At 44.2% G+C, this 15363-nt stretch overlaps 2 protein-coding genes across 4 annotated transcripts; both read right to left on the bottom strand.

The window, feature by feature from the left end:
- Positions 1-5298: 5298 nt before the first annotated feature.
- arl4aa (ADP-ribosylation factor-like 4aa) lies at positions 5299-8287 on the bottom strand. 3 transcript variants are annotated; one of them, XM_068736111.1, is made up of 2 exons: positions 8178-8287; positions 5299-6704 (listed from the first exon to the last, which is right to left on the bottom strand). In XM_068736111.1, exon 2 carries the CDS (start codon positions 6600-6602, stop codon positions 6000-6002), a length of 603 nt encoding a protein of 200 aa, XP_068592212.1. In that variant the 5' UTR covers positions 6603-6704; positions 8178-8287; the 3' UTR covers positions 5299-5999. The 3 variants fall into 3 exon arrangements, with proteins under 3 accessions (XP_068592212.1, XP_068592211.1, XP_068592213.1); XM_068736110.1 differs by lacking the exon at positions 8178-8287 and adding an exon at positions 7481-7590; XM_068736112.1 differs by lacking the exon at positions 8178-8287 and adding an exon at positions 7369-7472.
- A 1304-nt stretch (positions 8288-9591) lies between these two features.
- On the bottom strand, positions 9592-11653 carry cunh7orf78 (chromosome unknown C7orf78 homolog). The gene is made up of 4 exons (XM_068735407.1): positions 11225-11653; positions 11009-11093; positions 10642-10793; positions 9592-10048 (listed from the first exon to the last, which is right to left on the bottom strand). Exons 1-4 carry the CDS (start codon positions 11651-11653, stop codon positions 9953-9955), a joined length of 762 nt encoding a protein of 253 aa, XP_068591508.1. The 3' UTR covers positions 9592-9952.
- Positions 11654-15363: the final 3710 nt, after the last annotated feature.

The following is a 15363-nucleotide window of genomic DNA, read 5'->3' as shown; positions in this document are numbered from 1 at the left end:
AACCGCTATAAAGACTTCCTATTAATCTGGACGACACATTGAACCAACAAGTTTTGTTTCAAGTAAAGTGTCTCCTTAACATGTTGGATTCCTGAGGTCTTATGAGCTAAATGTACTTAAAAGTACTGACGCAGAATGGCTCATCTTATGAGCGGGCGATATGGTAAAAATATCAAACATCATCTTATCATATTTCTTTTTTGACTATTTTGCAAGTTACTGAACAGTACACACTAACTTCTTTATTCCTTAAAAACACACTTTTAAGTTTCTTTAAATATGTATCAGTTACTTTTGGAAATCCACATGAACCACCTTTCATATTGGCATAAATTACATTCACAGAAAATCACTTTTAAAAAGGTGGTTCGCCCGTTAATGAACCCCCTGGTACTTCCTTCTTCTAAAACAGCGGTGAAGAACATCATGGAGCAGAAGTTGAGGTTTCATAAAAACTAAATTACGATTATGCAGTGATAACTGCCACATTTATCGGAGCACACAAGGCCGAATTGGCTCCTAAATTACCGCCGAGCCGGTTGCTGACAATCAATGTAACATTTAAAAGGCTATTTTTTTTAAATGAAGTCTGGCGCAGTGCTCTCTCCACATAAAACATAATATATATATATATATATATATATATATATATATTATTACATCACCGCCAACAAACTCCATGGAGACCAATGAGGGCAAAACCGAATCATCTGTCTGTTTTAAGTGGATAGTTTCAAGGCTAACGTTAAGGCTAAGGTTAGCTTGTTGTTCAAGACCGAACCGGTTTGTAACTCGTACCGACAGCGTTAACCTTCACTTCACCTGACTAAATAGTGCCAATTTGATCCTCACACCTCCCCCGACTCACAATGCTGAAAGCAGGCTTGGCCGTAATGAGGAGTTGCGGAGATTTTTTTAAAAAGCAGCGGGCGCTAATCATTTAGCATTGCGCCGCGGTATGCAGGGGAAACACTGGAGTCATAGAACTGCAACTGATAGAAAAGTGCACTGTAGCAGGACACAGGAGACGTTTTAATCGAGCTCATATCCTCATATGGCACAGTCCTAAATTTGAATGTTTTAAAATGATACAGTAGTTATGAGTAAATACACTCCACAAACGTGAGGGCTAGTCTCTCGTGTCATCCTGCGTAGCGTAGTTAGCATTTTTAATGTGAAAATGCGGTCGTTTATTTCAACATAAACTGCTATTTGTCATATTTCTGTTTTTTTCCATGTCCGGAATATGAAATCGGTGATTTAAAAGTGTCTCGTCGCAGCACTAGCAGCTGATGGAGGATCAGTATTCAGGTGAGGAAAACGACAAACTGTCTTGTCGGTTTGTGCCTGTTGTTCGTGTTGCCACAGCTCACTCTCTGTCTCCATGGATCCTGAGGGATTAATGAAACCAGCTTCTCTTCTCTGCACCAAAGAAAACAGGAGTGCACTTCTCTAGCTCCTCAAACAGCGTCTCCTCCCTCCTCCTCCTACTCCTCCTCCTCCCTCTCCCCTTGCAGGTGGCCCCGTTCGCTACTTTGAGCGAGGCTGCAGGGCTACAGGGAGGAATTCACATGTAAATAGGCCACTCGCTCGCTCTCAATAGACTCGGGGAGGAAAAATGAATCCCGTCATGATAACCTTGCATAATAAACAGGCCAGGAGTATGCATATATTGCTTGATGGCTTCTTTTTTTTAAAGCACACAATGGGACTAATCTCCGAACTCAGCAGAATGAGAGAACCCTCAGGAGGCGGATTTATGGGAAAGTTACATTACTGTGTCATGGGGCCATGCGGTGGAAAGAGCTTTTTAAATACACCTGAACATGCCTTTAACCCTTCAAAAGGGGGAAGATTTCCGAGAACTCTCGCGTCTGAACATGCATGTGAGCGTTATGTAGTAACGTTGTGTAGCCCAGGGTTCAGGGTCAGGGGAAAAAAAGGCATTTAACACGTTGCCTCGCACACGCAAACCCACATGCATGCACTCGTGTTCAGTTTCCCCTTTTATCTCTTTACTTATTTTAACCTTCGCATGGATCATTTACACTTCAACGCAGCGCCACGGTCCCACCATGCTTTCTTTGCTCAACGTCGTTTCTCCTTTAATGAAAAGAGAATTATTTCAGCTCTGGCTTCGACACCTAAAACTCATGGGATATGTTGTCTTTTCAAATCCAGTACGATGTCGGTACTCATTTATCTTTAAATATGGACAGACTTAGCTTGTCAAATACCTTGTCTGGGTAAGGCTTAGGGAAAACAAAGGATACTTTGGCTACTTGTGAGACGATCAGTCGCGGTTCCCAACATTACGTCTGTGCAAATTGGCGTTCCACCTCCTGGCAAACGTAGAAAATACAAAACAGAAAGGTATTCCGTGTCAGAGCTGTCTCCACACACCCACTGCTTGCATAAAGGCTTCTTGCCTTTGAAATCCAAGCTTGTTCTACCGATTAGCATTCATTCATACTGCCGTCGCTTTGGCTGAACAGGGTGCTTGAGCGCGTATTGAAGGAGTGCCGCGGATCGAGAGCGTGAGTTGTTATTTTTGGACGTCCAGAGTTCAGTCGTTCGCTTCCAAAGCATGTATGAACATGACGTTCTCCTTGGTGGATGCACCAAAACATGTTTTTGATTTAAAAAGTACTGTAAAAGCCAAAAGTCCATCTGCGTTCTTTTCTATTTTATTTTAGCTACCTAAAAAAAGAAAGGCCCACCTTCATAAATGTACACCAGTCGAAGCATAAACTATATATAGAATATCATCACCGCTTTATGTTGCCGTCGAACGGCCTTCTCCGAAGAACAGGAACCGTTCTATCACGGCTTCAGTTCCTCAAAGCCACCAGACTCCATTCACAAAAACGGTCATTTTACTGTCTTCTCTACCGTTTACAGTTTGTTCGTGTTATTGTGTGACTTCTGGATCCCAACCAACGAGGCCTCATGAGCAGTACATTGCTTATAGTGCCAGTACTGAGGATATACAACGTGATGTAAATATATGTAGAATCTCGTCCTGCAGGAACCTACGTCAGGTCATGGGGGGGGGGAATAGCATTTTTGACGCAGAAACAATGCATACTTTTACCAAAATTGTTTCAATGCATGTATTTGAGTACATAAGGAACACCACTGGGGAAACTACAGAGTCATACGAACCTTCAAAAAACAAAAAGGACCCGCCCTTTAAAAACAAGAAGTCAACTCCGACTCCCAAGAAGCATTTCTGAATTTGCCACATCTTCTAAAGCAACAGTGGCTGAGGCTCATGGGTATTTTTAGTATTTACAGCCACCTGCTATATGGCAAACATGAATATAAGTTGAAATGATTAAGACAAATAGAAAGTATCGTTCAGTTATCCACGAGACTCCTTGATAACGTGTTACAGAGCGCCGAGAGTGTCTCAAGGGTGTGTCTATGTTGAGGATATCATTAAAGTAAATTAAAGGAGTTGACAGCGCGGGGAACATTCCCTCTGCTGCAGAGGGACGTCGCCGCTCTGCACGTGTTCTCCACGAGGTAGAACATTTTGTACAGTATTCAGCTGGTGTTGCCGCCCCAACCTGGAAAGTAAACTGTCAAACTGGATCCTGCCTCAGGGCGCGTCTCTCCAGCGCGGCACACTGCAACAGCAGTAATGGGGAGGAATTCCTGCATGGATGAGCTCCTCCAAATGAGACACGGGAAGGACACTGCGGCGAGCTTTTACTTTGTGTCGAGCCGGAGCGTCCGAGAGATTTATTCACCCGAAATCGAGACGTTTGCAAGAGCGAGGCTGAAAGAGGGTCGGACACGAGGGAGCTCTTTCTGCATGCACGGAGAAGTGATTTTTGGTTGTTTTAGTCTCTCCTTGTTGTTTTAGACAATGTTAAACCGAGTCAGCAAAAAGACAGGTAACATGCGTTTTGATTTACAGAGCCAATAAACAGTGAATCCCCCCCCCCCCCCCCCCCGTGAGGGCCTCAGCAGATCAAAAGAAATGGCCTGAAGTACAAACAAGGCGAAGCAGGAAATGACATATTAATTGATTTACGCGCACACACACACACACACACACACACACACACACACACACACACACACACACACACACACACACACACACACACACACACACACACACACACACACACACACACACACAGACGCAGAACGCCGACGTGGCTTTCTGAGAAAAAGGAAGTAGAATCTGGAAAAGTGTGAATAATGTACCTTTGCCCTTTGAGTTTCCTTCCTTAGCAAACCATTTGAGGAAGAGGCGCCCGGGCTTCCCAACACGGAAAATAACAAAACAACATGATTCATCAACTTTTGACAAAAAGAATGGGGCATTCTGGGAGTCAAATATCCAGCCAGGACACTTTGGTGTCATCTTTCTCAATCCCCCCCCCGCCCCCTCTCTGCTTTCAACTATCCGATGAAGCCGCAAAACATTCAGCTAAATTCTGCGGCGGCTCGACAGTCAAACAGGAGTGTGAAAGTGAATGCTAACGACGTGTGTACTCTTTATTCAAACACAACAGTCCCCCCCCCCCCCCCCCCCCCCCCCCCCCACGAGACGCAGCATCAAACGAGGCCACATTCCCCACATCTGACTGGAGCGGATACTTGTGCGGTTTAGAGGAGCACAATCTCTGCATGAGTTATTTTGGAAAGCCAGCTGCTGCACCGGGCTGTCGGGCTTTACGGTCATTAATTGTTTCAAAAAGGGGAACGGAGAGGGGAAGGGGGGGAGGGGAGGGGGGGGGGAGCAAATGGCGTTAGCACACTGGGCTGCAACATCCACCCAGCTGAGTCCAGAAATACTTCACTAGTCTCCTGGCCGAGCCGGTTTCACTGGATCCGGCCTCCAGACTGCCCCGGCAGCATTTTCCAAGTCCTGATTGGCGGCCTACCTGCGCTCTATCAGCGCTTCTCTTAAGGCTTGTCAATGTTTCCATTACAGACCAGTCAGAGCTCCTCCATTTCAAACAGACCTTCGGGTTTTTTGGGGCGTGTTGCCGTGTCAACAACAATCATCGTGCAAGTTGGCACGAAATGAAACCGAGGACATTTTTTTTTTTAAAGTGATGATTAGCGCAAAGGCCGACTGAGCAAAGCGTGCGTGTCGTTTGGTTGCGGATCGCGTCTACATGTGACAGAACCTCTGGTTCTACAGCGCGTGCCGTGCCGCCGCTCCACTGGGGGAACCTGTTTGACAGATTTGTTTTCACAAATCGTCGCTACGATCCCGAACGTCTCTTGAGGACATAGAACAGAGTGGACATAATAACACCCTCCATACCGCCGTCAACATCGCTCTAAATAGGTTTTATTAAGCAAAAACACAACGCATAACCTGTCTAGTGACCAACTACAGATGCATCTGTTGCATTTCGCCCCAAACATTTCTGTCAAATCAAAACACAATATGCTCTATTTAGAAACTGTAAACTTCATACGAAGAGATACTCTAAAGTGCTTTTTAAAAAAAATGAGATATATATATATATATATATATAAAAAGACAGCAAGCAAATCGATAATAATGCAATAATGCATGGTAATACTCTTCTTTCACAAAGAAAGTCCAGTGTAAAAAATGAACCATAATAATGTATTAAACAAATATTGTGTTGCTCCTCTGGTGTCACAACCACTTAATAAACCTTCAACTAGTTTTCTTAAATTACTTTTTGTTTTTTTTGGTAATGTCGTTCGTGAAACATCCTTAACTTCCATCACCCTTCCAGACCCCAAACCCTCAGTGCTTATTAATCCAGATAAACTCTTTATAGCATAAAACACACGTGTCTGAAACTTTCCCGTCGTCATACCGTATTCCTTTAACCGTCACTTCCTGATCAACAGCGTCACATGACCCAGACCTGGAGCTTTTAGGACTGATAAAACTCAGCATTTTTGAATGTGGACCTGCAGTCTGTGTCCACCCAGGAGAATGTCCTTTTGTTTCCTTCACATATATATATAGAGTCTGTGTCACCACGAGTCTATCTCTTTTTCCTCTGCTGCCGCAGCGCCTTCCTCCTTTTCAGGACCATGTCGTGGAGTCTGTCCAGACCCTCCCTGAGTCCGTCCCCGATGATGGCGCAGGTCGACTGCAGGTGCCAGGGAGTGGCGGGGCCCAGTTCTTTCAGCGCCAGCAGCTTCTCGATCTCAGCGAGTCCCAAAGAGTTCCTCAAGTCCTGCTTGTTGGCCACCACCAGCAGGGGCACCCCTTGGTTCTCGGAGGTCTTGGCGATTTTGTGGAGCTCCGTCTTGGCCTCCTCCATGCGCTCGACGTCCACGGAGTCCACCACGAATATGATGCCGTCCGTGCATCGCGTGTACGACTTCCACAGCGGCCGCAGCTTCTCCTGGCCGCCCACGTCCCAGAAGTGGAACGTCACGGTCCGGTGGTCGCCCAGGGACACTTTCACCTTCTCCGCGTTGAACCCCCTGGTGGGCACCGTGTTCACAAACTCGTTGAACTGCAGCCGGTACAGCACGGTGGTCTTGCCCGCCGAGTCCAGGCCGAGGATGGCGATGTGAAAGGACTGGAAGAACGGGACGTTGGAGAGGAAGCTGGGTTGTTCAGACAATCCATTCCCCATCTTTCCTCATGGAGGAAGGATCGGCGGTCCGGTCCAAGTCCAGTCCGGCAATAATCCTCAGAGCTTGCTGATATTCCAAAAAAAGACGACTGCGGCGATTACCTGAAAGCAAAAACCGCGAGTGTTACTGTGGCTGAAACACGAGACAACTTGGACGGAACGGCAATTATAAGATTACAGCACATTTAATGTCCCTACATTTATGTGCTGTAACTAAGTTTTGCTTTGAGGCGAGAGATGATGAAAACATTTGGGCGTATTCATTTATCATGTCAGTCAAAGTCCACAGTAGTGCGTCACCTGCTACAAAAAAACAAACCATCCTTTTATGACCGTGATAAGACTTTTGAGCAGTAGGCTACATCTAGTGTGGTGTCACAATGACATTATATTGATGTATATATACACACATCAGCTCCCGGCTTTAAAGTATCCAAAGCGTTATCCAATACACCATGACAGAAAATGACTTTCATTTCAAACTTAAAGCCACCTTAAATCCCAAAATAATGTCTTAGTGCCACCATATTGTTTTAAGTTTAATGAATGCATCTCGTCGGGTCTCACTCAACATTCCTACAGGGGGGGCCTGTGTTTGTTTCACTGTCATTGTTTTTTAATAGTACTACATCCTTAACTGTGGTTAAAAAAAGGGAGTTTAGCCTCCAAAGGCTCGGTGTTTAATCTGGATGTTACACTGCAGGTTTAACAAGTATCTACACGACAGGTGCATTATTTTAAGACCAGTCCAGAATTGTCTACCTACCAGTCTGAGCCATCTGTAGAGGAAACATGCAACCTAATCCTCTCTGAACACACACATATACACACACACACACGGTCCTCCCCGGCGTCTAAACAGCCTAAATTCAACTCACGTTGTATTTCCACCTCAACGACGACAGAAAAAAAAAATCCCTCAGAAGCGGAGAGACACCCTCCCTGTCTGTCCTCTCGGTGTCCCAGTGTGGCTCTGCCGCCGCCGATGACACCGCTGTCAGTCTGGGATCAACGCCCACACGAAACACTGCGGACGCGCACGATTGGCGCGTGCACTCCGTTCTCTGCCAGCCGATTGGCTAAGGCGGCCGTCAATCACGCGCCTTACCCGGGAACCAGGATCACCTGTTGCTCCGTCACACCATTTTTTTTAATTTTTTTTTACTTTTACCATCAATAATTCATCGTTATTGATCCGAACACAGACTGTAAGCTACCCGATGTGTTTTAAATTAGTTTTTAATAAAATAAAAACGACTTGAGGAGACAATGGTACATTTAAGTTAGAAGTTGAGCGTGTATCCGCTTTAAAATGTCTAGAAATTTCACTTTTTACGTTTTGTTGACGTAAAACCACCAAGTTGCAGAAACTGACGTTTTGACAAAATGTCCATTCGTCCTCCACATTGCACTTCTAAATGCCAGCTCAATAGTCTACAGTGTTGAGGCTTCATTATTATCACGATAGTATTTTTTTTTTTTTTGTGACCCATATTAAAACCACACTCGCGGACATTTGGGTAGCATTTAAAACGCACGTGGTTGTAACGTTTAAAAGGTGAAATTTGAACATACCGTAGATTCAGCTCCGTGAGTCGGCGTGTTTTCCCTTTTTCTGTTCGTTTGTGTGTGTGTATGGAGAGAGAGAGAGAAAGGGGAGTGTGTGTGTGTGTGTGTGTGTGTGTGTGTGTGTGTGTGTGTGTGTGTGTGCGCAGAAACAGCGCCGCCCCATTCGTCCGCGTGTTTTTGTTTAAAACGATTGGCCGGAGAAGCAGGAAAAGCAGCAGCACTTCTCACTGCAGCCACACTACAACCCACCGTGCATGCAGGACAACAAACACCAGCTGGTCCTCATATTCATGTTTATTCTCACAGCGAGGCACGAAACACAAGGAAGAGGTCATCGCTAGTGTACAAATACCACTCACACACATTTTACTTAAAGGTCCTAAAGTATCGGCATCAAAATATACTTTTAAAAAAAGTTCTCATTATGCACAATGGCCTCAGAGTAAGAATAATATTATTGAATTTGAATTATAGATGATTTCATATGTAAATGACTTCAGTAGTGCAGCTAAAGGTGAGGCTTGTTTTTTCTATACTGTCTGGTAGCTTGATCAAGGGATCAATAAAGTTATATCTTTATCCACAACAATATATTGATTTGTTGATTTTGTATTATTAATATGAATATGCAAAGTAACAGGAAGTGGTAGTGAGGTATCAGATAAAAGTAGAGGAGGAAAAAAGTACATTTCCCTCTGACTTGTGGTGTATAGAAGTATAAAGTTGCAGAAAATGGAAATACAAGTACCTCAATACTGTACTTAAGTACAGTTCTTGAGTACTAAGCTAATGTTTTAGCTAATAAAACAGGTTACATTTGGCCCATTTTAAGTCATACTGACCACTCTGAAAATCTGATAAACGATACGATGACAAGTAACCACAATATGACACAGTTTGTTTGTTTAGGCCTGTTCTTATCTCTTCTAGCTTCCTTTATGGAGGATTTATTTGACAGACTTTGATTAAACTGATTGCCTTCCAAGGATTATTTTTAATAACTCTTCTTTTTTCCCCCTGTACAGATCGTTCACAGCTGCCATGCTATAAAGAACAACCGCTAGTATCTCTATTAGCCATGCACGAGATGGACACTTTCATTACATCGTGTGGTTTTGCAAAGGATCATGGGATTAAAATAAGAAAAACACATGGCGGCCCGTGAGGTCATGTGGTTTGATGCGGCGACTGATATTCTTTTCATTTTATATTTAGTCCGCGAGTTCTGCACGTTGTCGGCGAACACGTGTGCGCGCGGCTATTGCAGATACGCTTCAGAGCACGCGCGAGACTTCGCATGTTTCTCATTCTCGGTGGGTGCGGAATGAGCAGCTGTCGGTGGACCGGTGGGCTCCGTAATGTGGCCCTCGTGACACCACAGTCGCTGCAGGTCTTCCTCCATCAGCTTTAAATGTGTCACTTCTATTTAGTCCTTTTCACAACGTCACAACTCAACACCGACCAACTGTGACTTCTACAGTAGAGAGACAATGTTCATCCATTCATACTAAATAAACTACATTAAAAAAAAACACAATATCTGGCTTTAAATGGCTTTAACTTCATATTTTGTCCATCTGAAATGTATTAAATTGTCTAAAACATGCATTATTATTGACATTGGCTTTAAAAATATACATATTTGCTGTGCCCTGTAATCCAAACTATCAAAACTTGTCAAGTCTATCCCAACTCTAGTATGTGTGTTAAAATATTATGCTTAGCGCACCATTTAAAGAAAGCACCAGTAAAAATATATATATCTTGTTTTAAAGAGTTTTTCAAAAGAGAAAGTCACGATTTTTCCACGATCTTGAGAGTTTCTCCTCCACGCGGTCCAAGAATGCGCTGTACGCTCCTCTTCTCCGCCCATGTCTCTGTGAAGCAGACGTTCAGTGTTCTCATTAATATATATATATATATATATATATAATGTCACCTGTTGTAAATTATAGATACCACCCTTTCTGTTTTAGAAGTATTCGAAAGCACATGGTTTATTGGAGTTATTTAGCTACATATAGACGTTACAGATGTTACTGTGATGACATGCAATCAGTGGTGAAAGAAGTATTCAAAGCATTTACTCAAGTACAAGTAGCAACACCACATTATTAAAGTACTCCATTACAAGTAAAAGTCCGACATTCAAAATTGTACTGAAGTAAAAGTATATTAGCAACATAATGTACTTCATTATTGGACCGTAGATGTATCAATATGTAAGCAGTACTTCACTGTTATCCTCAACTACTTCATAGTGAGGTGGTGAGTTTAGTCCATATAACAAGGCATCATATTTAATAACACATGTGTTTGATATGTCTGTCAGATAAATGTAGTGTCGTGAAAACTACAATGTCTCCCTCTAAAATGTGGTAATCACATTTAATAAAGTCCTTTAGGTCATCATATCTACAGTCTGCGTGATGATTAAGTGATTGTCGATATGAAGCCAAACACCACTGACCGTATATGAGGCTGATTTTGGAGGCCAGAGCAGCTGAGGGAGAACGAGCTCCGCATCCCACCTGGGCTCTGCAGGTCTACACGTGTCCATCCTGGTCTTGGTGGCCCGCAAACTTGAGTTTCTGGATCTGGATCTGGATCTGGGGGTCCGGACTGGAAAAAGAAAAGAAAATATATTCCTAAAAAAGGCTTTTGACCAAATACGACACGCTGCAGCCTCCTCAAACGAACCTTCTTTAAGAGCAGTTATTATTCTCCATACATACTTTAACACAAAATGAAAGCATTCAGAATATTACATTCTAAGAGAAAGTTTCAGCCAAAACGAAAATCAGAAAAAGGACTGAAGATGAAGTTAATCCACTTACTTTTGTCCAAGTGTTTTAATGTTAAATCCAGGTTAGCAGGATCTCTTTGGTATGTGGTAACCATGTCTGGAAGGTCCTCATCGAGCTGGAAGCAGGGATACAAAAAAATCAAGAAGGTAAATGTTTTACGTTTGTGTTTATCGCCATCTTGTGGTCAAATCAAACACTACAACCATAGAGATGTTTGGTGTTCACCATATACTTGCAGATACATACCGGTCTGAAGTCATGTGGTTTGGGGTTCTTGTAAGGCCCACAAAGGTACTTCCCAGTCTTGACAAACATGAGCTGAGATTCCAGAGCACCGGGAGGCCTGTACGACGTGATGAACTTTGGAGATGATTCTTCCCTCCGGTGACTCTGGTGTACAACATTGGGGAGAACTATCCCGGTTCTCTTGAGTCGAGGCTCATCCAGATTTGAATGCGTCCTTCTTTCTGTCCTCCGAGGATCTGACAGAGACCTGTACAGTCTAAGAGAGAAGTCCGGTGGCTTGATGCTCCACGCGTCGCTCTGTGCGCTCTCCGTCTCCGGCAGAGTGAACCATTTGCTTCTGGCGACAGAGAGACGCTGACTCGCAGAGAATTTGCTTTTGTCTTCAAAGCAGACTCTGGACAGTGGGCGGAACAAACTGTCTGGAACCATCTCATCTGTCTCGCCTCGAGAGATACCTCCTGATCTATAAGTTTAAATCTATAACGTTTGATCTTGTACTGTTTGTTGGTCTGCCGGGAACACAGTGGGGAGAAAGTACAGCAGACGGTGTGATTACAGACACAACGCGTAAAAGGTGCTGCTTGGTAACAAGCGCCTTTATTCCTCTTGACAAAAAGAATGAAGTGGGCTGAGCTCAACAAAAAACAGCAACTTAGCAACTGTGCAAACAAAGTAGTCTCTGAATAGAAGACATCTTTGTAATGTACCGATCTCCTTTAGAGACACCTGGTGGCAGGTGGAGAGGGTGGCTGGCCTTTCAGAGTTGGCCCTCTTCTGGTAAAAACATCAAAGATCTACACCTATAGTTACCAAAAGGCCCGGTCACTCAGACATCATATCCATCACATATGGGAAGCCTTTAACGAGCGTTTGGTTGACCCATATCTCCCTGATCTCTTTTTGGGTGATATTAGCTGTGGAGCTGAAGACCAATGCGTGAGGAGGAAGAGGTCCAAGTTTCTGCAGGGCATCAGGGTTAGTGATTGGGTCGGCCTGGGAGATGTTCTCCCGGGCGTTGGTCAGATCTATAGTTTCCTTGCTGTGTCTCTCTTACATCGACAACCAACGCCATCAGTGTAGACCCCCAGGCGTGGGCAGCAGGAGGCGCTCCAACCGCTTCCCTGTTGACGGTTTGGAACAACGTCATCATATTACGCTCAAGGATGTATATATTCACAGGAAGTATAAAACACCTTACCTGTGTCCCACAATGCATTTGATTCGAGGACATCGGTGATGACATTCAAACACAATATCAAATATATTTACCGCAACAGTTTAGAGATGTGCAACGTCTTTTTACAGCACCTCAAGTATTTGGTCTCTGAGGGTTTTTTTCTTCTTCTTTAATCTTGGAATATTAGCCCCCTAACCCGGCTCCATGATTGACTTACTTTTTGTCTTCAATGTCCCTAATACACATTCGGACACAGTGCACATGTGTGTCCACACACAGTATAGTCATGTAAGGAGTGACGAGAGACGGAAACACAGAAACACACACACACACACAATCACACACACATAATTGGATGGATTATGTTGGAAGGTACTTCCCACCACTGTGTAACAGAAGAATTTGTGAATGAATATGTAATGTCACTTTACTTCCACTAGACGGCGGTGGCAGAGAACAGTACTAGTAGAACCCTTACGGTATGTACAGTCTCCAGCAGCAGGCCCGCTGTTGGCAATCAGAGACGATGCTTATTCCAGATTCATGGAGCAGAACTCTGTTTAATGTGTATAATCGCTACATATTCTAGGATATTTTTACTGACTAGACTGTGAAGGAGTCTGAAGAGGAGCTTAGCTTGTTATAACTATAACAATAAATATCTATAGTGTGTATATATACAATAACAGTATCTATTTTCCTTTCCCTCTTTATCTTAAGATGGTGCGCTGTTGAATCAACCTTTCTTTCTATGTATTCTAGATTTTCTCAGAATGTCTCCGGATGCTGTTTATGACCCATCGTTGGGATTTATAACTAGTGGTCCCGTCTGTTTACATCATCGTGATCTTAATCACAACGCTGTCTTTTCTATTTTCAGGCCGTCGACAGCGTCCGTCTCATTCTTGTGAAACACAGGAGAACCTGTCTCCAGAAGCAGACAGTGAGCAGAGGAGCCCCCCCCCCCCCCCCCCCCTTTACACAAACACTGATCTGAATGCAGCAGAGTTTGTCCAGACAGTCGCTGCAGCAGTCGCTTTGCTTGCACCGACTCGGGACAGCTGACACGAGGGGGTCAAAGGCAACGGGAAACCCGAGCCGGGACCTCACAGGAGCCGACCCCGTCGCCACCCCCGTCGCCGCCCCCTCTTAAAACCCAGGAGCCGTCACCTTCAGAGAGGCTTCTCCCTAAAACTCCTGGCCCCCCTCGGCTCTGTATCTGGGAAAAAAAACAAAACCTTCCATTGTGTCCGGTGACATTTACAGCCACTGTGCAGTCGGTGGCTCGAGCTGAACAGGAGCCCCTCGATGTGTCTCCCTCCATCTGTTTTTACTGTTGTTTGAAATTGGGTTTCTGCCATCGCGTCACATCTGAAGCTCTTCCCTTCTCTGCTTTCATGTCGGCTCAGACGGAGCAGAAGCCGTACCGTAAATCAACGGCATGTCGTCAATCAGGAAATGTATAGTTTTATCATGAAGTGCCAGTTTTTCTTTGTTTTTACTTTTACACTGGACCTTTTCTCTTCACTTTATCCACTTCAGCTTTCCATAACGGAATGGATTTCCTGTTTCCAGAACAAGAAAAATAGTCCCAAAACCTGCAAAGCATCAATGTAAACTTCATGAAAAGACAATAGCACAAGTCTTCATTCAGCACAGTGAAATGTAGCCTACTGAAATACTACATTTGAGGTACTTGTATTTCCATTTAATGCAACTTTGACTCTCAGATTTCCTGGTAAACTCACCACTTCTTTTATGACTGTGACAGTAAACGGGGGGAGCAGAAATAGCTTGTGTCGTGACCCAGCTGCTCTGAGGTCACGCTTGTCCTCTACAGTAACTGAACACAAAGCGGTTCTCACGGGTCATCCTGCAGGGAAAAGTACGATTAAAGGTACATCTATGTGTACTGAGGTACTGCACAGTGCTGAGGCGCTTGTACTTTACTTGGGTATGGAGCGCTTGCAGGAATGAGCCCTTTAAACACGGGGGGGGGGATGAGTCAGCATTTTTGCTCTAAAACGAGACGACTAAACGTCATCGCTAGAAGAACATCAGTCCGCCTTTTAATTGAGTGGCGGCGACGTGAAGTCATGTGACCGACATGGTGGTGATCAGAAAGCTGAAAATGCAGTTTTTACCCAAACGACGAAACATATTGTTCTTCACAAGGAGTACTTCTACTTCTGATACTCAGCTTCACTTCACTTCTGTTTGTTTACCTTTCTTTACTTTTTCTTTATGGGATTTACGTTCCCCTGTTCAACTTTCTCCATCTGAATGACGGACGTTTAGTGTTGCTGGCACCTTCAGCACTTCTTCCACCACTGTTGTTGATGGAGAAACAACAGCGAGGAAGACATCAAGGTAGAAAGTTCTCGTTTAGACTTTTAGAACGTTGTAATGTAATAACTTGTGCTTTTTCGGCTCCTCGTGTGCACTTGGAAGTCTTTCGTACAATCAGCTTTCCCCGTCAGTGGTGGAGGTTACGGTAATGATATACAAGTTTGCATCATTTAGCCGATATCATATTTCCCAGGGGACACTGCGGCGCCGCCATTTCTCCCACGTGTGATCGTAAATGAGAGAAAATTGCACCGAATGAGCTTGTGTGTGAAGATTAAAGAATCAAACGAGGCAATTATCCCCATTTATTTACCGTTATCTTGTATCTTGAAGGCTACAGACATGTCATGTACCGTTCATACGGTCTCTTGGCGTAGATGTTTTCCATCCGGGAGGCCGATTGAGATTTAATTGCCGGTTGTGTAAGAGGAAGCATGAGCAGACGGGAAGAAAGTGGGTTTTTTTTGGTTTTTTTACCTGATGGCTATTCCAGGTTGATGGTCCAGGAGATTTACGAGGGAGGGGTTGTGTGTCCCTCCTCCGGCTGGGAGTCCAACAGCCGAGCGTCTCACCGAGACAGCCAGGCACCTCCTTGTTGAGAAGACGGCGTGTG

The sequence above is a fragment of the Cebidichthys violaceus genome, unplaced genomic scaffold, assembly GCF_023349555.1.
Source record: "Cebidichthys violaceus isolate CVI_PGR_0920_01 unplaced genomic scaffold, fCebVio1.0.p SCAF_7, whole genome shotgun sequence".
In the NCBI taxonomy this organism is placed as follows: Eukaryota; Metazoa; Chordata; class Actinopteri; order Perciformes; family Stichaeidae; genus Cebidichthys; species Cebidichthys violaceus.
This window is presented reverse-complemented; position numbering and strand designations above follow the sequence as displayed.

What these genes read in the sequence shown, in the direction of transcription:
- arl4aa (XM_068736111.1), bottom strand. Translation starts at nt 6,602, where the DNA reads ATGGGGAATGGATTGTCTGAACAACCCAGCTTCCTCTCCAACGTCCCG.
- cunh7orf78 (XM_068735407.1), bottom strand. Translation starts at nt 11,653, where the DNA reads ATGGTTCCAGACAGTTTGTTCCGCCCACTGTCCAGAGTCTGCTTTGAA. An exon ending in ATTAAAACACTTGGACAAAA is followed by an intron (nt 10,794 to 11,008) that starts GTAAGTGGATTA and finishes TTCTTTTTCCAG; the next exon opens with TCCGGACCCCCAGATCCAGA. An exon ending in CAAAATCAGCCTCATATACG is followed by an intron (nt 10,049 to 10,641) that starts GTCAGTGGTGTT and finishes TCTGCTTCACAG; the next exon opens with AGACATGGGCGGAGAAGAGG.